Raw genomic sequence first — 27,820 nt, forward strand, 5'->3', positions numbered from 1 at the left:
ATTTAACCTTTTCTGTCAAAGCAATAAACAGTCCAGGGGATTTCCTGAATGATCTCATCCTCTGCAGGTAGAAGACTAGGGCCTTCCGGAAGATGTTGATGGAGTGAAGATGCCATTCCTCTGTTGAGACATGAGGCTTTGGAAAGAAAGCAGGTAAGTGTATAGGTTGTGTGACAGGGGCTACCGGAGGGTGGTAGAAGGGCGCTACGTTAGCCCAAGAATGATCAAGGCCCTGTTCCCCTAGCAGCTGCCCAAGGCTCCCTCCAGGCTAATCAGGGTCAGCTGAGGCCAGAGCCAGCTGGGACCAATTAGGGTCAGCTGAGGCCAGAGCCAGCTGAGACCCATTAAGCACTGCCTGGGAGCAGATATGAGCTCCCTGCCAGCCAGGCAGTGTGCTCTTGGAGTTTGGAGAAAGAGGAGGAGCTTTGGAGTTTGGAGAAGGAGCTTTGGAGAAGGAGAAGGAGCTTTGGAGAAGGAGAAAGAGAAGGAGAACAGTGAGTGGCAGAAGCCAGAGGAAAGCAGGGGGGCTTCCCCGGTGGAGTGGCCACTTAGCCCCGACGGGGTCCAGGGTAGGGAAGCAGCCCAGAGAAAAGACTTGCGCATTTCCTTAGAGCAGCAGCCAGCCACTGCTGTCAGCCAGGGCCTCTGGGCTGGTGTCCGAAGGAGAGGGCGGGCTCGGACACCCCCTACCCCCAAACCCTAGAACCCAAGGTCCCAAGGGCACTACTCGGCCTGCGAAGACCTGCGGGAAGACTGGTCCGAAGAGAGACGGCCGCCATCTTGAGACTGGTGGGAGTACCGGGCGGCCATTTTGTGTCCTACCACAGTGAAAAAGCGCTCGGCCCAGGGGAGCACGGAGGCCACCTCATCACAGTTGGTTAAGATGAAAGCAGGATACAAGCTTTGGCAGAAAATTGGGATGCAAGCACAGGGAAACATTGTCCTTACGGAACATGGTAAAGGGGGGATCTGTCATCATGGCCCCCAGTTTCCATACCCTTCTCGCGGAAGTAATAGCAACCAGGAAGATGACCTTTGTGGAAAGGAGAGATGGAGCAGGAGGCTAGAGGTTCAAATGGCGATGTCGTTAACACTGAGAGGACAAAGTTGAAGTCCCATTGGGGAGCAGGTAAGTCCATAGGAGACCCTTCCAAAGCCTGGTAGTCAAGGGATGTGTAAAGACAGTGTCCCTCCACAGCGGAGTGAAAGGCACTGATAGCAGCTAAGTGCACCTTGATGGAGTTGAGAGCAAGTTCTGATGCCTTCAGGGACAGGAGGTAATCCAAAAGTAGAGGAATGTTCACGTCCTCAGGAGCAAGACCTTTTTGTTGGGCCCATGAGGTGAAATACTTCCACTTGGCCCTATAGGACCACCTCATTCTCCTGGACTCTTTCCTGCTACTTGAGAGGATGTCTTGTACCGCTGACGAACATTCCCACTCTAGAGAAGATGCCATCCAAAAACCAAGTTCTGAGGTGAAGTGTCTTTGGGTGGGGATGCCTGATCCTGCCACTGTGTTGTAGAAGGATTTCCGGGAAGATTGGCAGTGGAAGCCGGGGAGGTGCTGACATGCGGAGAAGGAGGGGAAGCCAGAACTGGCTAGGCCAGAATGTGGTGATCAGAATGACCATCACTCTCTTCTGTCTGATCTTGTGTAGGACACACAGCAGGAGTGGTACGGGAGGAAAGGCATAGTTGATTTGGTCTGACCAGCACATGACTATGGCATCACCTTGGTAAATGGCAGCAAACCCCCACCCTAGAGCTCTATTTGACATGACACAGTGCTTAATTACTTAGTGTTTATAGAGTACTTCAAATATTCTGATAAAATTGATCTTTAAGGCAGATTTCAAATTTATAAAAACATTTTTTCTGATGTTCACACAAATAATTTTAAAGACAAGCTGGAAGGGCAGCTTTTCACTATGATAACTTACTGGATTCTTTAGGAGTTAAGTACTGCTTTTTCAAAATGTCTTGAAAACAAGTCTTTCCATTACACCATGAACGGGGTTACCAAACTCCACTTCTGTGGGGCTATTAATCAAAAAGAGTAGAGCCCCAACCCTGCAATTGACTGTCTGTGCGCAAACCTGTGCACAGTCAGCTGAAATATTGGGATCAAGGTGAAAAGTAGGGGGAGAATCACTGCAAGTAAATGTGAAATTAAATGTTTCTAAATAAATGACAAAGAAATCTATAGACTTTGTGATGTTTTTAGGCAACATGTGACAGACAAATTGCTCTTCAGAGGAAAATCTAAACACCTACTTTAACAGCAAATCTCATGGTGCATGAAATGTTTTATTGACATATCTACTTGAGTGTCATGACATAAGGCTCTGAATACAAAATGAGATGGAGACTTTTAACTATCTTGCCTTCCAAATGTGCATAGCTATTTGTTTTTCTTTAGCGAGACGATTGGAAAAGGCACTGATTTCTTTTATTTAAGTACTTTAAAGTGCATGAAACAAAGATATCAAAAATAGGATGCAAGGTGATCTTTACAAAGTATAAGATCCTATCTGTCTCTGGAAAGAGCACTTAAATAATATTAATTACTTGTACTTTGTATCACTACCTATCTAATTTTGTAGTTAACAAGTGACACTGCAAATATCTACAAATTGGAGTTTTTTCTCACTTCATCCTCTACTGGCTCCATCAGTGTGGAGGAGGGCACTGCCAGGATGGTAAGTATGAGCTTAGCACATATCAAACAATATATAAGCCCGCCCAGATGTTGGCTCATTTTGGAGCCTGTACCCAGCATAGAGCTCTAGGAAAACAGCAGGACTTCCCACTATTCATGGTCCACATCCTTTACTCTGTGCTTTTGACCCACTCCCATGACACCAAGTACTGCCACACTTGTCCCTTACTTTTGAAATCTAACATCTTTGTGACTTGCTAATAACTAGTATGATTTGTGTGAGGCGTCAGTGCTGCTATGGAAAGATTTTGACCTTACTGATGTAAAATTTATGATGTACTGAATATGGTCTGGTCTGAGCCATCAAGGAGTATTCCAAATTATCTATGCATGCTTTGTACAGTGCTAGTTCCAGCTGGTGAGATGGATGACGTGGCTGTGATGAGGAGGGATGGGAGGGGGAAAGGAGATAGCAATTCTGGGTCAGTCTAGAAGGAAAGAAGAATAATACATAGAATAAATGCAATGGAAAGAAAAATGGAGCAACAACTGCCCATATTGGTCTCACAGTGGCAACAGTATGCAGAAAGGACAATGGTATAAATCCTATTGCCTTAATACCAGGCAAGCGATCAATTTCTGTGTAATTTTGCTTTCTTATTCGCTGGGAAAGGATTTGGCTGTATCATAGCAAACATTTGTGTGTAACTCCAAAATGTCAGACAGCATCTGGCTGTTGAGTGGTCAATAGTTTTTGTGCCATTTAATTATATTGGTTTAGAAATTTACCAAACTAGGTTCTACCACTATGAACATTTTTATATTGAGATAACAGCCTCCACCCTATAAGTTGCACAGATTTACATTGGTTTGTAAACTGATGGCTAAATTGGTACACTAAACTCTCAGACACTCATCTGCTTGTTGTTGCATTGACTCAGTCAGAGTCAACCCCTTGTAAAGGTTATAAAGTAATAGAATATTGAAACACTAAACTTTATTTGACTTTTAAAAAAATTATAAAGCATAAGAGTAGCTTTTTACTAGGAGTATTTTTATTCTACAAATTGAGTGCTTGATATGCTTCAAGTTTCCAAAATGTGAGACTGTATATGAAAAAACCTAACCTTGACTTGACACACTAAAAGTGACAGATACTGTAATTTCCACAAGTGTATTGTAAGTCATAGCTGGCATAAAGGAATTTAATCAAAAATGTTGTGATGAAGTGATTGCTTTGACCTAGAGTTGGCAAGAAATACCTTCTGCATAACTGTAATGGCACACACAAGTTTAGAGCATATTCAAAGCCTAGAGATTACATAATATTATGTATGAACACGATAGCCTCTTAGAGATTATTTACAATAAGAAGATGAGAGACATTCAGAGGAAATCTTAGACATGAATGACTGATGGCTTCTTCTGGGCAGAACCTGGGACACTTTTTTCTTATTGCCAATGGAAGTATTTGGGAAAACTTTGATTCAGCTGGAAAACATTTCTCTTAACTCACTAAGTAGTGGACAGACACAGTAAGGACATCATGTAACTTTTTTTTTTAATGGGACGAGTTATCAAACTTATGCCTATGTTGTAACTCCAAGCTACTCTTGGAGATGTTTTATCAAGTGTGGCTTCCATCCTCATTGCACACCATTTGTCCTCCGTGCTGACACTCAGCATGGGATAGCTAATTTTTTTTCATTAAGATGTCCTGATGTTTGCTCCCCAAATTTGGCTGTCAGCACATGCCCTTGTGATGTCAGGAACTGCAACTACTGTCCCTTGGACAGGACAAGTGACACCAGAAGTGCCATATGAATAGAAGAAAATATTGGGGAACTTCAGTCAACCTGCTATTGTTGTTCTGGGTTGGGGTTATTATTATCACATGTATAACAATATTGTCTCTCTTGGGTGCCTACTCCAAATTGGCTCAACAAAACATGTTGTGCTGGGCACAATCAACTGCAGCCAGCTCACACAATTCCCTTTGTGCCCACATGTCACAACTGTGCCTGTATTTTTCTGCAGCTGCATTCTGATAGTTTCAAAATTCTCCATTTTTTGTATGCAAGCTGATGGCTGCATGATGTGTCTATGCACACTTTCTGCATTGCTCCTACTATAATTGCAGCTGCAATTATGCACTTTCCCTTAGCACCAGTTGCAGCACAGCTAAAGGATTTGCTTCTGCTATGATAACTATCACAAAAGTCATGTGTGGGAGCCAGTACGTTTCTATTGTGTAACTCCTCACAGACCAGTAATACTAGTGACTAGTTCAACTGTCTGCCAACTGGATCACACCTGCTAATAATGCATTCTGACTCTATCTGAATTAAATAAAAATTATGTATGTATCTCTGAGACAACCAGTTTGTATGTGCAAAGCTCTGCTTCCTTTCTGGCTCACCATAATAAACAATATGCACTTACAGTACCTTTCATGTTAGGATGGCTTGCTATCTTACGTTGTACTGCAGTCCTCCTCACAGTATCAGAGCACATCATGGATCTCAAACTGCTTGCTTTACAGATTAGGACTCAGCAGCATAGACAGTTTGAGGGCTGCTGAAAGTCACACAGGAAATGTGTGACCCAGCTGGGAATTAAACCCGGAGGTCATCTGTCAGTGCTGTGCTCCAGACGTATCAGAAGTGAACAATAGCTTTTGCAGGCTCATTAAATTCATTGTGCATTTAAAACTATTATAATTAAATTCATGCCCATAACTGAGAGTGAGCTTGCTTCTGAAAATATTCAGAATGTATGTCACAGTACAGCTGACTTTGTTTCAATGAACATCAAGCTTTATTGTACACTGATGTAAATTTTGGCCTCCTTAGCCAATACATTATTGTTCACCTCAAAAGAAGTCAATATCTGTATTTGAATGTATTTTAATTTGTTTCTTATATTGCTTTTAATGGATGCAGTGTACATTTACACTTTTTTGAATATTTCATAAATTGACATTCTTTCCTTGCAATTTATTCCTTTGAAGTGTTAAATGAATTTATTTTCATATGATTTTTTTCCATTATTTTCAGCTACTGGCTTGTTATTGTCTTTTTTTGAAAGAATGCTATTTTTACAGCATTTCTTTTAATTACATAATTACATAAACTTAGAAACAGTGTAAAAAGATTAAAAAGGACAACTGTTTGCGCTGCATCCTAGATGGGGTCCAGTTGATTTAGCTTTATAAGTACTATTAATCTTCTCGCTTCGAAAGCTGGTAGTTTTAATATTAAATATTATTATTAATATTAAAACTATTAAGTTATTGCCTATTACTGGATTAAGGCCACAATAGTGATCTGACCCCTATTATCAGCCCTCATTTAAACTGTTTGTGCATTTCCATTACCAATTATTAATCAATAGCTCTTTTGCATGCTGACTATTAATATATAAGAAGAGCCAGAGTCCCTCTCTGTACTACATGTACAGTGCAGTCTGTTTTTTGAAAGAATACAGCATGGCAGATTGTCTTCAAAAGATCTGCGTGCAGTGTGTAAACTTAAATCGTTTTCACTGTCCCTCAAAGAGCTCAGCTGAGTTTTACAGCACATTTGGTGCACTTCCGTTTAACAGGCTTAATTAAGAAATCCACAAAAGAAAATTTTGTGGATCCACTCACAATTATGACATTACAGTGTGGAGGAGAACTGTGAAGTGCAGGGGCTTTAAGAACATACCAACAAGGGATAGCCCAGGCACCAATGTGTAACAGGCATTCAGATTTTAAAAAATTATCCCATCCTGTATATTGTACAAAGCACCGTAATTTAATTTTGTGTGGAGCAGCAGGAATTCTAGGGCTGACACTGGCATATTCCCCTGTGCTCTGTGTCTTCAGCCAGTTGCGGCAATTCTCCTGTCCCAGCATGGGAACCAGAGTTTAGGCCATCTATATGTACAGTGCTGCAGCAGTGCAGCTGTACCTGTACAACTGTGCTGCTGCAGCGTGTGTGGTGAAGTTGCTGTATGCTGATGGGAGAGAGCTCTCCTGTTGGCATAAAAAAACCCACCTCTGCAAGCAGCATAAGCTACGTCAGCAGGAGATGCTCTCCTGCTGACAGAACGCTGTGCGCACGAATGCTTATGTCAGTGTAATTTATGTAACTCAGACGGGTGGAATGTAGCCTAAGAAAGAGGTTAGATCGCCTGGTCTGGTGAGGACTAATAATAATGATGAGACTCTGTGTGTGTGTGTGTGTGTTTTTAAAGTAGCAAGGCCATCTAACATTATTGACTGCCACTGTATCGGGAGCTTTGGTTATAACCATTCTGGCTGGTGCTAATGTGTCACCACAACAATTGCTGAAAGGAGGTACGAGTATTAAAAGAAAGGAACCATGTGGAAAGAAGCAAAACTAAGAGACAAAGTGTAAGACAAAGTACATACAAACTTTAATGAATTAACCTTACAAAAGACAATGGCATTAAAACAGCTGACATGTTTGTACAAAACTGCTCCTGTGTTCTTCGGACTGTCTCCAGGAAAGAATGCCAACCAGGTACTGCCAACATGTCACTGGCTATGAGACACAACTGTTCAATGTACCCAAACTGTGTATGGAGGGACAGAATCAACTTATTTACAAATACTGTATATTTTAATGTAAGACTAGTGGAGCTATTGGGGAGCTACCGTATCTTCTAGGAAACATCATGCACCAGAAAATATTACGCACCCCTAGCTTTATTGCCTTAAGATTTGTTTTGTTTATCACCAACACCTCTGAGTCCCTTTGGTATCAGCCTCTGCATTTTTAGTCTCTTCCTCAATCTCTGTTGCTTCTTTCTTGTCTTGAAGTAACAGTGCAAGTTGCAGTACAGTCTTCCAGTCCTATAGCACACAACTCAACTGCCCTGGAACATAAGAATAGCAAGATGCGTACTGCTGGATCATGGGACTATTCTGCAGCCATACTAAAATAACAGTTCCATAATACTGGAAAATAACACGCACATTCATGGTAAGAGCCAAAATGGAGTTAAAAAGTGCGTGATACTTTCCTGAAAATACGGTATCATTGACACCTACAAATATTCTTCAGGATGCCACATTCCCTTGTGAAAGGGACCTTGTCATTTCAGTATGTACAAAATATGTTTTGAGTTCTCCTTTTCCTTTCACATTGATTATTCCTCTGCAAGTGCACATATACCCCAGTGTCTGTAAGACGTTGTTCGTCTCCTCTGTAACCTGAAATATAATACAATATTTTGTAAAAACGATGAGCACAAAAAGAGAGAAGAATAATGTAGCATCTAGTACAGAAGTCAGTCTTGATGCTTTAAATGTTATTGTCATGATGCTTGGAAGATCTTTAAAAGGCACCTGGATACTGGAGGCTCATTTTTCAAGCTTGAGCACCTAAACTGAGTCACTCAGGAGTTCCATATGTGAGCCATTAAATAATCTGTATTTAGGTGTTTAACGGCATTTTTTTTCCCACATCTATCTTCTGTGCTTAGGTTTGAAAACACAGGGCCTGCAAATGCGCAATTAGCACTAAAGAGAACACTTGTCTCATCTACCCTATGGCAATCCAAAAAGCATTTCTGATCTTCAAGAACTGTGTATCATTCAAATTGAGTCTATGGCCTGACCAGAGTCACGGGATTTATGGCTTATTACAACAATCTCTAATCCAATAACTCCCTCTTTGACGTAGGACTGCAGTCGTGTTAATGGGCCACTCTACCTTGAATGGTCACTTAGAATGTGTGCTACCTACTTATGCTAGACAATCTGTTCCACCTTGCATTTTGGCTGTGATGCTCAGAGTATCTTTCCCAGACTTGAAGAGCTCTGTGTGGCTCGAAAGTTTGTCTCTCTCACCAGCAGAAGTTGGTCCAATAAAAGATATTACCTCACCCACCTTGTCTCTGTAGCATACCAACGACAGTCATTTTGGTACTGCTGCTTTTTCTTATTGACTACATTTCTTTTAAATCTGTACTTTCCCTTTCCTGGGCCTGATCCTTCTGTCCTGTGCATCTGTGACTGTTGGCCCCCATTCTATTTGACCTTTTTGGGCTGCAGATGCCTGGAAACTGCCCCCCCAATATTGACAATCTGCCTGGTTCATCACTAAGAACACTTCCTTGATTAATTTAAGCTATAAACATGATGCTCTCTTTCTGAAGGAGTAAGTCAGTCAAACAGTATCATGAAAAAGATACCTGTATTTTATCTAAGACACCAGTGCTGTCCATTCTGCTAGCCACATTTACTGTGTTGCCCCAGATGTCATACTGCGGTTTCTGAGCTCCAATTACTCCAGCTATTACAGGTCCATGGTTAATGCCTGTAAAACATTGGTTGACACTGTGTGTTAATCAGAATTTACAAATAGGGGTGAGTAGCGTATCTGGCCCAAATATAAAATAAATGAACATGGTATTTGGCCTATGTTGGATAGTGGGTACAGCAATAAGTGGTCTGGCCACAAGTATACTTGATCACTTACTGCAGCAGGATATTAATAATAAAAATGCCAAGTTAGTCCACCTCAATTTCACAAACAACATTTTCCTGTTATAGTTTCTTAATAACTTGCTATTGCCAACTGTAGAGAGAGGATCTACCTTCAAATAAACAGGTGTACCAGAATTTCCTTGAGTCTCTATACAGAATGGGAATAACCTTCAATGTTAAAGCAATGGCTGCCAAATATAATTACTTGTACAACATTCTTTGTTTCTGACATACAAAATAGACTAATGGACTCTGAAAAGGCAAGAGCTCTCACTTGCAGGACCATCTTTTGCTGATAGTAGTGACCTACAATGTTTGGGATAATAAATAAATCTCCATGACTACATTCATATCTGCTGCTTAAACGGTATTATGGTAGTAAAACATTAGCGTTACTAATTAACAGATTGCAAGAAGGAATAAAAAGATCATACACAGCCACCCAAGAGACTGTAGGCACTTCCATCCTGCAGTCATTCTTGGTTCCTGAGTTCATTTTTGAGATGGAAAGGGGGGGGGAATGGAAGCAGGACGATAAATAGATTTCATTATCATTAACTAGTGTAAATAAAAACTAAACAAGAGCCGTGTTCTATCCTGGATCTTCATATAAACATGCTCTTGACGTCAGTGGGAAATATACTGGGGTGAGGATTGAGAGTAGTGTGTAATCCTACAATTATAACTCAGCCTATGGACCATGTTTAAAAAAATGGAATAGAGCTATCAACAAAAGTAATTCGACACCCCAATAATAAGAGTATCAACAATCCCTTGAGGGGTTTCTATAAAGAATTATACAGTTCCTATCCACATGCCTCTACTTAGCAGATGCACTAGTTCTTTGAAGGAATTAATCACCCCTCTCTTGAGGGAAGATGACAGAGGCCTTGCAGGACTCTCTAACACTGGAGGAAGTGGTTACAGCTGTTAAATATAGACAACTGGGAAAAGGTGCAGCTCACAAGTGATACCAGGTAGAGGGCTATAAGTGTTTGTCTGAGCAGTTGGCTCCTTAGATTCTGAATATATGAATATTATAACTTGCTTAAGATCGTCTCTAGATTAATTTGGAAAGGCAAAAACTGCTCTTTAGGCTTAACAGGTCATGGTGTTGAATGGCCAGAGGATACTTGCTCTCAATTTGTTTTTATTCTTTTTGGTCTATCTGGTGAGACTGTGCACGGAGGAGATACTATTGTGATTGGCTCTGTAGAAATACCTAAAATTGCTTAGGCAGACAGACAAATAAGAGTGCGTGTACTACCTAGTAAGAGCAGAACAAAACAACCACTAGGGACACTCAAAATCAGCAAAAACATAATCCTCTCCTTAACTCAATTTCAGGATCATCACTATTGCACGTGGTACACAAAAAAGTAGGAAACCATGATTGCACCCTAACTATGTCCTCATTGATTGTTATTTGAGCAACATTTAACATCTTCTCTCTCCCGTAACTCCACTAACAAGCAAAGGAGTACAACTTTTATAGAATATACAGTAAACTCACTTTAGAAATCACATGTTAATAGTGTTTTTCAGAAAATTTTGCTCCATGAACACTGCTTCAATTTAATTGTTTGTGCTACCATTAGTTTGTGGGTTTAGCCCTTGGCTTTCCTGAGCTCTTTTCTGCCACATACTACTGACAATGACGATATTGCTTCCTTACTTCATCTTTGCTTTTCTGTTCCTATTACCTGTGGCTAGTGCTATAAAGAATACTCCCAAAGGATTCATAGATTCCAAGGCCGGAAGGGATAACTGTGATCATCTAGTCTGAACTCCTGCAGGGCACAGGCCAAAGAACTTCCTGAAATAATTCTTAGAACATAGCTTTTATAAAAACATCCAATCTTGTTTTTTAACTTGCAGGTGATGGCAAAACCACCTGAACCCTAACTGGCATGACTTTTGAGGAGCACATGAATAATTAATATAAGAGTAATGCCAAACCTGGCCACTGGGTGGCACTGTGAACTAAACATGAAAACACAAGCAAAAGGCACAATAAATGGGAATTACACAGCAAGAAAAACTAGAAAGGTGACTAACTGCTGTTTACTTAGAAATCAAATACTTCAGGCATGTTTACAGGATGGATTTATAAGTTTCCAATATTTATTCACTGCTTACATTTCACACTTTCTGAAGTTCATGTTGGATTCAAAAACTATCACACATTATTACTAGGAAATTAAATCTTGGGACATATGGGCTTCTGCCAGTTATGAACTCATTTTGTCTCTTTTTCCTGGCTTAGTGATAACAACCTTGCGTTTATTTTGTAAAATGTCATGATACTCTAGGAGAAGAAGCTAGAAACTGAATGATAAGTGATACCCTTAAACAGAATTGACTAAAACAACGAGAGTTCTGTAGCACTTTAAAGACTAACAAATTTAATTTCAGTAGGCATAAGCTTTCATGGGTTGCACCCCACTTCCTCAGATGCAGTTGGTAGAAATAATATAGCAAATTGACTAAAAATATTTTAGTGTTTGAGGCTGCTATGTTCCAATAATTGTAAGTGTATAATTGAAAGGAGAAGCAGACAACATAACATTAGTTCTGCTAGTTATGCAAACTTATGTGGCCCTCATCTGTATGTAGATGGGTAGGTCTGGTTTAAATGCAGAGAATTAGAATGTCCATTTTGTAGAAAACAGCAAATTTTTGCTATTTTCACTTGAAAAATACCAGGACGGTTTAAAATGAAGAGCAACCAATACACAAGAGAATAGAACATAAGACTTCATTATTTACAATTGGGCAGGGTGGGTTTCATTTTCAGCACCAAATGACTTAAGTGCTTTTGAAAATCCCATCCTGGATTGTTTTTGCCTCCTCTCCCATTAAAATTTTAAAAGCTAAAAATGTTTAAAAATATTTAGGGTAAAGACTGAAGAGCTGCCATCAAACCATTTCAGACACAAAGGCCAACATTCTCAAAGGAGCCTTTACTTCTGAATGCCTCCATTTTTGGGGTGCCCATCTTGAGACACACCTAGGGCCACAACTGCAGTGCAAGTCAATGGCAACACCATTTGTTCTCCCTTATAACAGGGAAAAGCTGCTTATCCGTCCTCTTAGCTAGTATTATTAGCTTTTTCATGTATTAATATTTCACACTGAATTCTCCTTACAAAGTATTCTTGTAAGACTCTTGTGCCACATACCTATTCGTAACTTGAAGTCATTGAATGAATGCTTGTTTATTACATCCAGTTTTGCCACTAGAGCAAATGCAAACTCCACCATAGTTCCTATGTGCATATACTGTCGTTCAGGTTCCTGAATGTAAACAAGCAAACAGGGATTCACATAACCAGAATCATCAAAATGTGTTCTGTAAAATCAGTTGCTGCAAGAACACACACAAAATATTCAGAATCTTCAACATATTGTAATACAAGAGTATGTTGCATCAGAAACAAACCTCCAGTGACAGACAATACCTGGTAGTAGGAACTTAAATCTGCTCAGCTTCAGTTAAGTTCAACTATGGCATAACAATGCATTGCGTCTTTTACTTAATGTATGCATAGGATGGCGTGAGGTGTACGTGTGTGCATGTGTGTGTCAATGAAATCATCTCGTACTCTAGATACTTACAAACAAGCTTCAAAATATATTAAAGCGAGCTGTAAAACAACAGTGAGTTTGATCTTATTTTCTTCTACTATCAATTTTATAAGTACAGCTGGTTTTAGTAAATCAAATATATGCAAGTCAAACACAGTTTCAATGTAATGACTGCAGCAGTCTGTTGTATTCAGAGCATAAAAATTACATTCCCTGATTTACTAATAGGCAATTTAAGTAAGAACATAAGCTGCTAAACAAACAATAATTTGAATGTAGGTAAATATTTTGCAGAATATACATAAATATTTACCAGAAAGATTCTAATTAGATGAAAGAAAAGGAAAGCAATTTACTCAAATAGAAGCCACTGAATTTGCTTCATGCCAGTTATGCTACAGCAAATGATCTGAAATATGACATATTAATATTGTAAATGTATTTTAAGAGGCTGGGTTACTTGATTGATAAAGCAATATCTTCAAGACTAGGATCTTGCTTTAAATTCACCACAGATGTTTCAATTTAATTAATATTCAGTGACAAACAACATTCAGAATCAGTCTAATAAGACTTAACTGTTTGGAGCATCTCTACTCTCACTTAAACTGCTGTTATTCCATTGATTTCAAAGGAGTTAATCCTGATTTACAATAATGCAGGAGAGAGGAGAAAGAAGCAAGCCCTTTGTGTCTGATCAGGAGGAGACCAGGACTGAATGAGCAGGGATCACGAAGTGCTTATTATCTCTGGATGGTAGGTTAGTGAACTGAACTGAAAACTGGTTGAGATGACAACGTAGCCCAGTATAACTAAACTGTATTATATACTATGCAGTACAATTAGGCAAGGGATCAAACGGTATATTTTGACTGGCTTTTCCTGGCTATCTCGATTTTAATTTATTGCATTAGTATCTATGCTGAAACTGGCTAGAATTTCTGTGTGGTTGGATGATTTACAGCTCTTGGCAGACCACATATTGAAACAACATGGTGAATGTTTAATTTCTAGTTTACATTACTTTATGCATACAAATAATCTTTCTTTATTAATTGCAGCATTTTGGATAAGCTAGATAATGAAGGATTTTTAATTTGGAGATTCCTTATTTTTAATATTTTTATATTTAAAATTCTTAATAAATAACGGTGTGTGTGTGTGAGAGTGTGTGTAAATAGCACTAAGCCTAAGCTTGCCATCTTTGAAAATTATGTAAAGTCTCTAAAACTTCTGGCAGCAATATCTCCATATTCACAATGCAGCCCAAATTCAATCACTTTTGCATTAAGTAATATGCTGGGGGAAAAAAAAGAAAACTGATTCTTTCTGTATTATTACTAATGTGCTTGTATGTGGTGGTGCTTATGGGCCCAAACGGGGCCCCACCGTGCTAGGTATTGCACAAACAGAACAAAAAGATGACCTCTTCCTCAAGAAGCTTAGAGTCCTAGTAATAACTTCCTACGTCTATCAACACACAATGATGTAATTAGGTATTAATTCCTTTTTCTGTTTATACAAGTGCACATATCGCACAGTTTCTGGCACTGAGAGCAAATATTTACTGCACAGTAAAAGACTCTTGCCCCACTGCAAAACCAAACCTTTTCCCAAAAATTATTTTTACACCATGGACTGGAGTTCAACAGGCTGGGGCTCTGCAGATCAGGTGTCCCTCACTGAGGATGTTCCTCTCTCAGCCCCTAAATGTCAAATTCAAGGGAGTTTTAGCAAAAGCACTTCAGATGACCTCAACTGCAGAAAGGGGGAAATGTGGAATGGCTATAAAGATATACTCTGTCACATTGCATTACAATCCCAATTTAAACTGTTACCACCAGATGACCAGGCAATATGACGGGTGTGTGTGACTGTTCATGGAATCATTGAAATTAGAACTAGAAATGACCTGTCAAGATTATCTTGTCCATCCTCATTGCAATGCAGGATTAAGTACTCAAAGTCTAGCAGTTTCTGTGGATATCTTATTTTACAATAACTAACAGGACTAATTTAATGTGAACTAGGTACCTTTTTCATTCATGCTCACAGGGTCTACCAGGAACAGTTACAGTGAAGCATGTTAGTAGGCACTTCAGTTTACACCCCTATAGTCCGAACAGCAAGGTCATGTAAACAAACCCAAAGTAAACAGCTGATTGTTTGTTTGTTGTTTTCCTTGAAACATATGCAATGAAATACTAGTTTCTGAAGTCTTTCATAGATTCTCTAAATCAATTCTAGTGAAGTGCTTCTGACAATTGTTGCACTATAATAGGTCATAGTGGTTTTGGAATTAGAATGCCATAGTTAGACTGAGAAAATGCAAAGGAGTCCTTTCATGTTACACCATGGAGAGTAATAGTTCACTGGAACTCAAAGAATTTAGGGAATAAAAATATATAAAATCTTGTCCAATAGGATAAAATCCATGCTAGTTCTGCAGCACACTGAACCCCTATTAATGTAGTTTGAACTTCATGTGAACACGACTTTTACCTAGCAAGCTGTTTATGTCTTTGCTGTACCTGACTGTGTTCTTGGCTGGGTGTAGCACTCAGTCCTGTAGCTGCCATGTAAGTGCTTCCAATGGTCTTGATCTTTTCAACTCCACTAAACTTTGGTTTAGACAACAACTGTGAAGAAATAACAGTTATTCAATTACCCAGACTCTCAGTTCTGGTAGCTAAACATCTTAATAGCATTCTCAATACCTAATTCTCAGTGCTGTCATCTACCTCTTGTTAGAAGAAATAAATTGAGTATAGTTTGATAGATGTAATTCCACAAGGAATTTTGTTCTTATTTATAATAATATTAAAATGCAATGGTCCATTTCACACTTACAGTGAGCAACTTTTCAGTATTTTATAATCAGTAGACAAGGTATTCAGTGTATAAAATCTAGAATATAATAGAAAATCTAGAATATAATAGTTAAGTATGAGCCAAATTCTGCCTTTTACATGTGCAACATTCCTTGAAGTCAATGGGATCTGCATGTATCAGAAGGCAGAAAAAGTCCTACTTGTGTCTCATCAACCTACAGGTAAGCCTTTTCCTGCATTCTGAGTATGTGACTTTGTAAAAAAAAAAATGGGACCTAGGGTTCCATGTTTATAGTCTCATGCATTTCAATTTCTCCATGCATGTGTGTGTGTTTGTGTGTGTAGGACAAATGCTGCCTTCAGGGTGTTGCACGGCTGTAACTGTCTTCAAATTCTGCCATCACTTACACAGTCTGCATCTGCCTTTAGTTTAGAAGAATGATGGGTCTTAAAACCTTCACATTCTTTTTAGTCACTCAAAAACCACATGATTGGTAAGGCAGAAAAACGTAGACTAATACAAATCAGATGTAAGGAAAAATTATTACTTCTAAGGGAAACAAATTTAAGTACCAAGTTTTAGGCATTGTAGTTCAAAAACTGTTGTAAGTTTCTTATATGAGTGCATCTCCCACAGATACATGTGCAAGGTTCTCACTGAAGTGGATCAATGGCAGTAGGATATATATGTCAGAGTACGATCTGCTCCATTACATATACAAATCATTTCTTAGTCCCAAATCCCTTAGTCTTAATATCCATATGAAATGGACACTTACAAATTTCCTACCAAACTGTCCTCCCAATCTCTCTCAAACATGCTCAGTCACTGTTTTGCACATTCTCAAGGTTTAATTTGTATGCTAGTTGTTGTTAGTAGTACCTACATCATCAAAGTCAGCAATGATCTCATTTAGCAGTCTCAGACATTCCAAGCCTTCTTTATTTACATCAGATTCTGTGTAAAATTCTTTGAAATCCGGAATAGAGGCGAACATGACACAGACGCAGTCATATGACTGATGATATAGCTCCTGTCCAAAAGAAAACAACAAAGCTCTAAATACAAATGATTCATCAACAGCATACTGTATGGCAGACAGGAAAGAGACATGATGGAGAGGAGTGTTAGTGGGTGTAGATTCCTACGTTCTGATACACAGAGCTAAATTCTTACAATCTGATGTTTCTTATTCTTATTTGCTAGTGTTTGTTTAATCTACAGTGGTAATTGAAAAACAAATTAAGCATATTTGTTAAAGAAACCTTCAATGTACAAAATTAGAAACATTCAAAATGTTTTAAAGTTACTTGATTTTTTTTCCATTAACAAAAACACTGAAAAATAAGTAAGATATCTTATAATGTTAATGAAATGTGGTCCATTTCTGCAAGGTTTCCATGCACAGAACTGCCTCTGACTTGAATGGGACCGATTGCAGGGCTGGACCTATGATTTACAAAACAATCTCTTCTAGTATTAACTATATCTATTGTAGTAGCTCGTGGAGGACACAGTCAAAACCAAGCCTCCATTGTTCTAGGCAGTGTACAAATGTATAGTAAGAGACACAATCTATGCCCCAAATGGTTTACAATCTAAATAGACAAGAGAAAGGATGGGAGAAAGTAATTATTATCCCCTTTTTACAGAGAGGGAACTGAGACAAAGAGATTAGTGATTGGAACTGAAACTGATTGAAGTTAGTGGAAGTCTTTCCATTTTTTTCAATGAGCTTTGGATCAGAGCTGAAGTGACTTGCCCAAGATCACAGAGGAAGTCTATGGCACAGCCAAGAATTGAACCCAGCTCTCCTCAGTCCCCATTCATGCCTTAACTACAAGTCCATCCTTTCACACAAAGGAGAAATGTAAGTCACTTATAGGAAACAAAACAAAAAAAACTTCTGATGCTAATGACTTCAGACACATGGCGGTCAATACAAAATTTTAAAATATGCCAAAATCAACTACCTAAAAGAGACTGTGCAGTCTATGTATCTTAAGGAAGATTATAATGGTGTTATTAAGTCAAATCCTGTTCATCTTGTTTACATGAGTAGTCCCACTGATTTCATTTCCATCTCAATATAGATGTGTCCCACTTTCTGGAGGGACAAGAGAATGAGAGCAAGGAGGAAAACATGTCTCCAGTCTGAGGAAGTTAGATGGTTTTGAGTATTACTGTATTTTCTGTCCATGTTCTAAGAGTTACATTTCTACAGCATTCTGAGAGCTATAGCAGAAGCTTATTATGCTTCCCCTTTAGCTTTGACGATAAAAAATTAAATACATTAATGGGCCACATGCAAAGCACTGCTGTGCCAGGTGGTAGGGTTGGAATGATGTTCAGTAATTCATTGTTCTTTGATGTGCTCCTATAGTTAGGATCATCAACACTGCCTGACTATGTCTGAAGTTTTACTTTCAGTCAGTTATGCAAATCCAGAATAATGTAACAGTGACCTGACAAGGTAAAATGAAAAATTAGTCAAGGAAATATGTGCTAAATACTCCTCAAAACTGTCTGTGGGAAACAGTCACTACACAAGTAGGTTTCAAGTAACCTTTACAAAAAATTCTCAAGTCCCACAAAGTCTTATGACCAATATCTTCTTCAAGATAGACAACAACGAATGTATTTTTCTGGGATATCAGACATGCCGGCAGGCTCATCTGTTATAGGAAGCCATCGTTATTTCAGCTTTGGTATATTTTTCAAGTTTACTTTTGTAAGTGAAATAGTCTGAGCCACCCAAACAGGGCTGCTCAAACTGTGTTGGCTGGGAGCAGATAGTAGAGAAACTATTCAATAATCTTTATAAAAACAGTGGGGAAAGTATTTATATCAGAATCTAACTAACACACACAAAAAAGCTGTTTTTCTTTGCTCAGCAAGTTTTAATAGTAAGTTTTAATTATTATTAAAGCATCAAAAATAAAATGTACTAGGAGTATATTATAAATATTAGCATAAACTACACATCAAAATAAACAAAATACATTCTGTGATCATTTATGCATCTTAAAATTGGTGTTTGTTCATCTACTTGCTCTTTTTCAAAATTTACTTATTCACAAAGGACCTCCTCCTCATTAATTAGTGTTAATTAGCAAAGTTCTATTGTACTAGATTCTACATAGTGTTTTAAATTGAAACAGCTCATTTATGGAATAGATATACTGGGCCAAATACTACAGTGACTTAAATTACCCTGAAGTCACTAGATAAGCATAGTTATTTACTAAACATGGTGTAAATATTAAATGTGTCTTAGAATGCAAGATCAATTGAGTTGTGTGTGTGAAACATGGTGGAATGACAAAAATCAACAGCGTAATGTAGTATCTGGCTATGAACTATACAGGGAGATCTCACTAGGTCAGAGAGGTATGATAGAGGGCATGCAACATCACACCTAAGAGATTACATAGAATCTAATGGAAGAAAATTGCGGAATAATGAGAACTATGCAGAAGAATCTACAAGAATATGAATTTGAGTAATAAGAATACAGATGTATTAGTAAAGTTTCTATAAGACTCTGTTCAGGAAAAGGATATTGAGTGTAAAATGCTGAAGAGATGTTACAGAGATAGATAATGATCTAGAGATGGTAAACCAGGTGCATCTATCCTCTCATCTTATGGAAACAAGGGGACATGTCGTCAATGAAACTAAAATGCAACACATTTAAACTACAGCTGATTAAAGGGAATACTTCCTTACCCAAGGAATAATAAACTTGAAGAGCTTGCCACCATAAGATAATGTTAAGGCCAAGCACTTACCAGGATTAAAACAAAAAAAGGATTAGCCTTTTGTTAAAGTTATTAAGATAACTATATCCATAGTTAATTAGCTAGGATAAAAATATTTTTAGAAGGGAGATAAATCCTCATAGGGCATGCACCAACCCAATAATTGATAGAGGTTAGGAAGAGACTTTCCCTAAGCACAAATTATTCACTAATTGTCCACTGCAATGTTTCCTCTATCTTCCTTTGAAGCATCTGGTACTAGCCATTATCACAGACAGGATACTGAACTAGATGGACTGTTGGTCCATTACAGAATGGCAATTCCTACATACTTATGATGCTACACCGCAGGATTATCTGCCATGTAGACATCACACACAAAGCCCAGATATCCATTGCTGTTATGAAGGAGTGTTTGTGGTCTTTCCTGTGGAGCAGGTTCATTGCCCAGAAGCAACAGCTGCAATTGTGCAATGCACAATGATAAGGGAGAGAGTAAGGCATTGTCAGGATATTGTGTGCAGTAGTGGCACAGAAGTGCTGCTGTAACACAGGAAATGTGCATTACACCCTAATACTGTTAGTTGTACACCAAAAAAAAAAAGGACAAATAACCAAGGAGAAAGGGTTGCAAGTGGGACTGTACCACTTATAGATATAAATATGAGCTTGCTAGTGTCAAAACAGGGACACCCCTCCTTCTCTCCCCACCCTGAAAAACAGATAGACAAACTGGGAATGTGCACACCTATGCCATGTTGACGGTGCAGGTGGAGCTCAGCTAGAGTTTCTCAGACATACATACAAATGCTATAAAGCTTGGTTTTAATGTCTAAGAGCTTGTCTACACTTACAGCACTGCAGTGGCGCAGCTGTACTGGTGCAACTGTGCCACTGTAGCATGTAGTGAAGATGCTGTCTATGCTGAAGGGAGGGCATCTAACACTGGCATACTTAATCCACCTCCCCGAGAGGCGGTAGCTATGTTGATGGGAGAAGCTCACCCACTGACATAGCACTCTCTACACTGGTAGTTGGGTTGGTATAACTGCATCGTTCAGGAGGTGTGGATTTTCCACACTCCTGAGCAACTTAGGTATACCAACATAAGTTTGTGTGTAGACCAGGGCTAACACACCAGTGGGAGAGATTTACACAAAGCCAAGCAGTAAGCATGGCCCTCACAATGGTGATGAGAGGATTTCAGCCAGGGACTCAAAGCTAATGAAGTTATTTGGCCTGTTGATATAATAAGGTTTTCACACTCAGACTTCTTTAACTTTGGAAAAGCATTTCTCTGTAAAGCAGAACTCTCCAAAAAATTACACAATAGCTCTTGTGAACGTGAAAATCAAATGCAACAGACAGCAATGCTTTCTCTGTCTGTCTGTCACCCAGACATCCCGAATATCTGTAATGCACTCAAAGGAAAGGGCAGTTTGGTTTCCAAATAATTTTAACAAATATTAAAATAAACTATGATTTAAAGAATATATATTTTTGAATTTAAAATAAAAACTATGAAACAAGCTTGCACTTCCAATTCTGAGGAGAAAGTCTTGGAAAAGCATCTTGCACTGTTGCCAACATCTGCAAGGCACAAGGAGATGGAGATCACCTCTGAAAGAGGGAAGTTTCCAGGACGTGGAAGGCAGCATCTTCCAGAGGACAAAGAGGTGCTGATGGGAGAAGGAAGAGGACAAAGCCTGGGAATGAATGACTTCCATCTCTCACCAAAATTAAATGTTATCTCCCTTGCAGCAAGTTCCCTTCCCTCTCCTATAGAATTTCAATCTCCTCTGCCAGGTCCTCCTGCCCTTCCCCGCTCCACAGCCCAGCTGCCGACTTGAGTGATCCTAGAGATCCTAGAGGGACAAGCAGGTCCTGCTTGCACTGTCTGTGGTAGGGCCATGGCACTTGCTCTTTTTCTTTTCACCCCTCCTAATGGGGCAGACTGCTGTGCTAGGCTAACCACTGTACTGGCTGCTACTGCAGAGGATGAACAGATTACTGTGGCAACTAGTGGACTCCATGGTCGGCCTGCAGGTGATCTCACAGTACTGAGATACCCATGGTATCTAGGTACTTTGCCTCTCACAGAAATTGAGGGTGACAGAGATCTTGAGTCAAAGCTCGATGTCTAGTTGGTAGCCAGTAACAAGCGGAGTGCCCCAGGGGTCATTGCTCGGGCCAGTTTTGTTCAACATCTTTGTTAATGATCGGGAGGAACCCTCAGCAAGTTTGCAGATGATACTAAACTGGAGGGAGTGGTAGATACTGGAAGGTAGGGATAGGATACAGAGTGACCTAGACAAATTGGAGGATGGGGCCAAAAGAAATCTGATGAGGTTCAACAGGGACAAGTGCACAGTCCTGCACTTAGAATGGAAGAATCCCATCCACTGCTACAGACTGAGGACCAACTGGGTAGGCAGCAGTTCTGGGGGTTACAATGGACAAGAAGCTGGATATGAGTCAACAGTGTGCCCTTATTGCCAAGAAGACTAATGACATATTGGGCTGCAATTGTAGGAGTATTGCCAGCAGATCGAGGTAAGTGATTATTCCCCTCTATTTAGCACTGGTGAGGCCACATTTGGAGTATTGTGTCCAGTTTTGGGCCCCCCACTACAAGAAGAACGTGGACAAATTGGAGAGAGTCCAGCAGAGGAGAGGCTGAGGGAACTAGGCTTATTTAGTCTACAGAAGAGAAGAATGAGAAGGGATTTGATACTGGCCTTCAGCTACCTGAAGGGGGATTTCAGGGAGGATGGAGCTAGGCTGTTCTCAGTGGTGGCAGATGACAGAACAAGGAGCAATGGTCTCAAATTGCAGTGAGGGAGATCTAGGTTGGATATTAGGAAAAACTTTTTCACTAGGAGGATGGTGAAGCACTGGGATGGGTTAGCTGGGGAGGTGGTGGAATTTCCATCCTTAGAGGTTTTTAAGGCTCGGCTTGACAAAGCCCTGACTACGATGAATTAGTTGGGGTGGCCCTGCATTGAGCAGGCGCTTGAATTAGATGACTTCCTGAGGTCCCTTCTAACTCTAATCTTCTATGATTCTATGAGTCCTACAACATATGTTAAGTTGGTATACAATAGTGAAGAGTGGATCTTTCTAATTCCAGTCCTGTCTCCTATCCTTCTCCTTCATCCTTAGTTGCCTCCCTTATCTCTCCTGATGGCAACATCTCCAGTTAGGTATCCGATACAGACACAAAATCCAGGAAGTTCCAACAAACAGACATTTATTAGAGTTTGCTCAGAGACCCTTACATTTGCCATTTGCACTTCCTGGTATGGACCACTACTAGATTTCCTAAAGGCACAGTTCTACTATCTGACCACACTCATTCTCCATCTACCTTCTTTTTTCCTCCTTCATTCTGTCCCCAATATTTTCCTCTTCCCTGCCCTTATTTTCTTGTTTGTCTTTCACATAAATCTCACAAATTAAATTCTAGAATAGATCTTACTTTTGAAACAGGTTTTGTTTAATCATATGTTTTTTAGAAATAGGGTCAAACTGTTTTCCACAAACAGTCTTAAACGAGAGTGTGCTTGTACCAATATTTGGAACAAACAAATGCAACTGGTTATGAACACAGCAAATTTAAATTGTGTGAGTCATCTAAAATGATCATAAAAAAATTCCCTTCATTTATCCAACTCTAACAGACATGCATGTGCGTGCACACACTCCTCTCCCAATACATTTCCCCCACTACCACCACTGAAGAGAGGCCATCTCAAAGAATTTCTTTTCACTCTGTTCTGACTTTCTTTATATATTTTATCATCATTCCCCTTAGGAATCCCAATTAAAATGCCCTTCCCCAATATTAAAAGAATGCTTTCAGTAAGCATATAAATGCAACAAATTGGCAAATCAGAAAGTTTTACCATACCCTAAATGGCATTAATTATAACAAATCTGAGGAAAGAGTTGATGTTTAGAACACAGCATATATACAGCAATAGCATGCTAATATTCCTAAATGTTTCTAAAGATTAGTAGTACCGAAGAGAAAAATAACTAGCCAAAGTATCAATCTAATCTTTTTTTTAAAGGGAAGGCCATTAAAGCATGCCAAACCAAGTGTTACTTTGGTCAACATGACAGCTTGGAGGGCTCAGCACATCACAGTTGCTGATCATCAGCAAATTTATCTAAAGCAAATTTCAGTCAGAACAAGTCTGAGGGTGAGAATACAAATCTGATTGCCTATACTTATGTGTGCAGATGATGCTACTCTGTTGGGCAGCTTTGCAATAGCACACAAAGAGAAAGTAGACTCCTGATGACTTGCTGTTTTAACACCTGAGCTGAGAACTGGAGGTGTGCCAACATGGCACAAAGCCAAAGCCTTCAGTGGTTTACAGGTATCTTCTGCCAATTTTTTTTTTCAGATTAGATACCAGCTAATGGGTAGTGAAAAGCAGAAAAGTTTGGATGTGCAGTACTTTATTATTAGGTCTTACTGAAAGCTGAAATGATGGAAGGAAACAGTGCCCTTTCTGACTTAACCCACCAAAGATGAAACACTGCAGCTAAGTATCCATTTTGATTTATTGTGAAATAATTACTCTGCTAAACACAGGTATTTCAAATTATTTTACATAATTCAGATTCCTGAAGAATTTCACTCTCTACTTTAAAAGCACTTTCATTCTTCCTTACTACACCTTAAGGAACATTTAGGGGCTGGTCTATAGCTCACTGAAGTCAATGGGAGTCTTTCTATTGACTTCCATGGACTTTGGCTCAAGCCCTTAAGAAGAGAAGAAATGGAGACTGAGGCATTTAGAGATTCTTTTCAGAATGAACACATTCCATCAGTCTTTTATTTTTCTAAACTTTGCCTTTGATAGCTAGACTCTCCTGACACCAACAGCAAATGCAGCACTCAAATACAACTCCATATTGCCACTAGAGGAAAACAATGTTATTGTAAATTCAGGTCCTTCAATTATCTCCTTTCTCGTTCCCTCTACTTTTTCCTCTTCCCAAGTCTGTATCTTGCTTCTTGGATGCCAAAGTACTTTGTAATTTAAAGAATTCCTCATTTTCTATTGCAAGATACCATGCCACAGTCTGTGTTGTAAAACAGACTTTTCAACTATCATAAAGAAAGGAAAATAATTAATAAAACTGCAATCATAATAATATGGACCTATTGCTTAAATGATTGTTTTGAATGGTATGCCCAGTCCATGTGGATTCCTCACAGAGGAGCCGATATTTAGTAGTGGCTGACCTCATTCTTCAAGTTCCTTGCCAAGAAATGTTCAGCCACGTGTGCAGGAAGCACGTTCTCCAGCAGCACCCGATTCAGGTTCTCCATGGTCTCTATCTCCTCACGCTCTTTTTTGAACTTGTTCTTCCACAGGAAGTCTAACCTACAGTAATATTCATTCTGTTACAAGAGGACACAGAAGTAAAGAAACAATAGGCATCTTGTCCTGCTTGAATACAGGTTTTAAGAGACAAAATAAGCACAGTACACCCTCCTTAAGAGGCTCTCTATTATCAGTCTTCTCTTGTATAGGTGGCTGCTTTATTGTGGCCCCATATTCGACTACATTTAGTCCCAAGCACCTACTCTATGACACATGTTTTATTTCTCAACCTAGTAAGGCCAAAATATGGTACACTGTGGAAGAGTGATCTAGAATGGGGGACACATCAAAAAAAAAAAACCCCTCAAAGCCCCACATGGCAGGATGCCTTAGATGATAGGGAATTTACTTCTTTATCGAATTATGTTTTCTGTGCCGTTCATAATTTATGACAGAAGGAATTTAGAATTACTAAGTACGGTAACTTCTACCTTGTTTGGGATGGAGGCAAACTGGAGTATAAAACATGGGATTTCCTTTGTAACATGGGAAACAAGGTGGGTGAGGAAATATCTTTTACTCGACCAACTTGTGTTGCTGAGAGAGACAAGCTTTTGAGCCACAGAGAGCTCTTCAGGTCTGGGAAATGTTCTCCAAGCATCACAGTTAAAAGCAAGGTGGAACACATTGTTTATCATTAGTAGTTAGCTCAGATTCTAAGGGACCATTCAATGTAGAGTGTCTGTCTCATCAACAGAAGTTGATCCAATAAAAGATATTATTTTACCCATCTTGTCTCTTTAATATCCTGAGACCACCATGGATTCAACTACACTTTGTAATATGAGACAGTTAAGAAGAACTGTCTGTGCACACCACACTAATATCTAGCTTCTTTGTTTCATGCAATCAGCCTGATAGAGAGGGTGTACTACAGCAAAAAGCAGACAGTTGAGCAGTACAAATAAAAGACTACCAGTGTAACATAACATTAGTCTTTTTCTATTCTGAGTATGGACAGTTTCATTAAAAAGCAAAAGAGTAACAAAAGTGAAAATATTAAAGGGTTACAGTCAACCTGGATTTTTAAAATTAGCTATTTTTGTAATCTTTTAAATAAACTGCCCATAAAACTGGATAGCCTGACATTTTTTATTTTTTAATCCCTTTTAAAAGATGCGTTATCTGAGGGGTTCTTCTTCCCTTCAGTGTTTATAAAGATTTTTGGGAAGGCCCAAGAGCCAGTGCTTAATTTGTGCCAGGGCTTCCCAGAGCTGAGCTCTGGCATTTTAAGGCTTGGCAGTTCATAGCTCCAGCACCTCTGGGTTTGCTGCATCAGTTATGAATGTAAAAAAATTGCTTGAGCCCTGGCACCTCTTTCATTACAAATTAAGCACTTCCAAGAACAATACCTAAAATGATGAGGCCTACGTCCCAAACACATTTGTTTGCCCACTAACCTAGAGGTACAAGTGGTAGAGCAGATTCTTTCCAAATACCATTTCTTTTCAGTAGCAGAAGTGGCAGTTGATAGGTTTGCTTTTGGGAGGTTTCTTTTTGTGATGCTGTCTTGTCTTAAAGTCCCACCATAAGAGTAGATTACAGTATATAGAATATATTTTTTCCTTTGCAACCATAGCTTCTCCATTCTTATTCCCCATGCTGTCCTAAGTCTCTTTACTGCTTTCAAATTTCTTGCAGACTCTGCAATGGTTATGTATGTAGTAGCTGAGAACTTTCATTTTATTTTCTGGTTTCCTGACTCTTGCACAGTGTCATGCCTTCAGAAGGAACTTTTCTGTTAAGATAGCTGTGTCAGAGTTATTGTGGTATGTTGCAAATTTGGCAATTTCATCATCGCGACTTTACTGTACAGATTTTGAAGCTTGCACTGTTGTCTATTTTGGAAATGTTTGCATAGCTTTTCCATTAGATTAATATATTTTGGGATAGATCGAGGATATTATTTCTATATTACATTTAAAGACTCCATGGGCCTGATTATGATCTAATTTAGACTGGTGTAAATCAATTGCAATTCCAGTGTAGTTAATGGAGTTTTACCGATGTGAAAGTTTTGTGAGGTCTGAAAAAGGCCCCTTTGTCTAACCATTGCCCTAAAGAACTAGATTACGGAAACAGTTCTCCTATACAATTTGATGCATTCTCCTCCTCCTACTACTACTACTATGTAGTCTTAGGCTATGTCTTCACTGATGGCGGCAAATTCGCCACTGTCAGATCGACTTATCTGGATCGACTGAGTGGTCAGTGAAGACTCGCTCAGTCGATCCAGAAATCGACGTATTAAGACCACCATCTCAAGTGGCATAGTGCTGTGTCGACGGGAACATGGTTCCCGTCAGTGCAGTACAGTGAAGACGGCGCACAGAACAGAAGGACAGAAGTCGATGGGAGTTAACGCAAGTTTTTGCGTAGTTTGCATAACTCCAGTTTGCTGCTGAATCTCCGAGGTAAGTGTAGACAAGCCCTTAGTAAACTAAGCTTTCACACAAAAAATGCATAAAGTTCTTCTGGATGGAAGATTTGCTGTCACAGTGTGAACTGATACATAGTTGTTTTGTTGAAGCTACAGCCAGAGATGTTAAAACAGTTGAACAAGGCACCCAGACATTATTACAATGATTTTATGTGGTTTCAAAGGAAATGCAAATAAATGACAGTGGAGTGAAAAGAGTATCTGTGAACACAAACTCTAAAAGGAAAAAGAAGAAAACCATGCCTGAGTTTAACACATATTGATCAATGCACTGAAGCTGACTTTAAATACCAGTGACAGGCTGGATTACGAGGACCAAATATACACATATTTTAGTTACAAAACAAAAAGAGAAATTGGAGGTCTTAAATCCTTTGTAAGATTAATTCATTTATCTACATTGATTTATCTACTGTGGGAAGAAGAATGTAGGTTTAAATTAAATTGGGCACTTGAAGTATAATGTCCCTGCATCCAAAAGGAGAACAATTTTATTCATGACATTAAAATGGGTCTTAGCATTTCAGCAGAATCATGTTGCCCAAGCTAAAGCTGGAACTAGCAGGACAGTGATGCAGAACGAACAAAGAATCTGCAGCCTCTGAAGTAGCTATAAGTATTGCTATAGGGTGTTTTCA

General features: G+C 39.2%; 1 protein-coding gene across 1 annotated transcript in view; it reads right to left on the minus strand.

The window, feature by feature from the left end:
• Window positions 1-7,060: 7,060 nt before the first annotated feature.
• ADCY2 (adenylate cyclase 2) overlaps window positions 7,061-27,820 on the minus strand; it is a 363,250-nt gene continuing 342,490 nt past the window's right edge. Inside the window, exons 20-25 of the mRNA XM_067569412.1 lie at window positions 24,601-24,759; window positions 16,466-16,612; window positions 15,279-15,386; window positions 12,342-12,456; window positions 8,865-8,989; window positions 7,061-7,881 (exon numbers count right to left, since the gene is read on the minus strand). Coding sequence (XP_067425513.1) covers window positions 7,729-7,881; window positions 8,865-8,989; window positions 12,342-12,456; window positions 15,279-15,386; window positions 16,466-16,612; window positions 24,601-24,759 — 807 coding nt within the window. The 3' untranslated portion in view covers window positions 7,061-7,728. The remainder of the gene's footprint in view (window positions 7,882-8,864; window positions 8,990-12,341; window positions 12,457-15,278; window positions 15,387-16,465; window positions 16,613-24,600; window positions 24,760-27,820) is intronic.

Source organism: Emydura macquarii, unplaced genomic scaffold, assembly GCF_026122565.2.
Source record: "Emydura macquarii macquarii isolate MOO-44397 ecotype Brisbane River unplaced genomic scaffold, CSIRO-AGI_Emac_v2 contig_320, whole genome shotgun sequence".
NCBI classification, from domain to species: domain Eukaryota; kingdom Metazoa; phylum Chordata; order Testudines; family Chelidae; genus Emydura; species Emydura macquarii.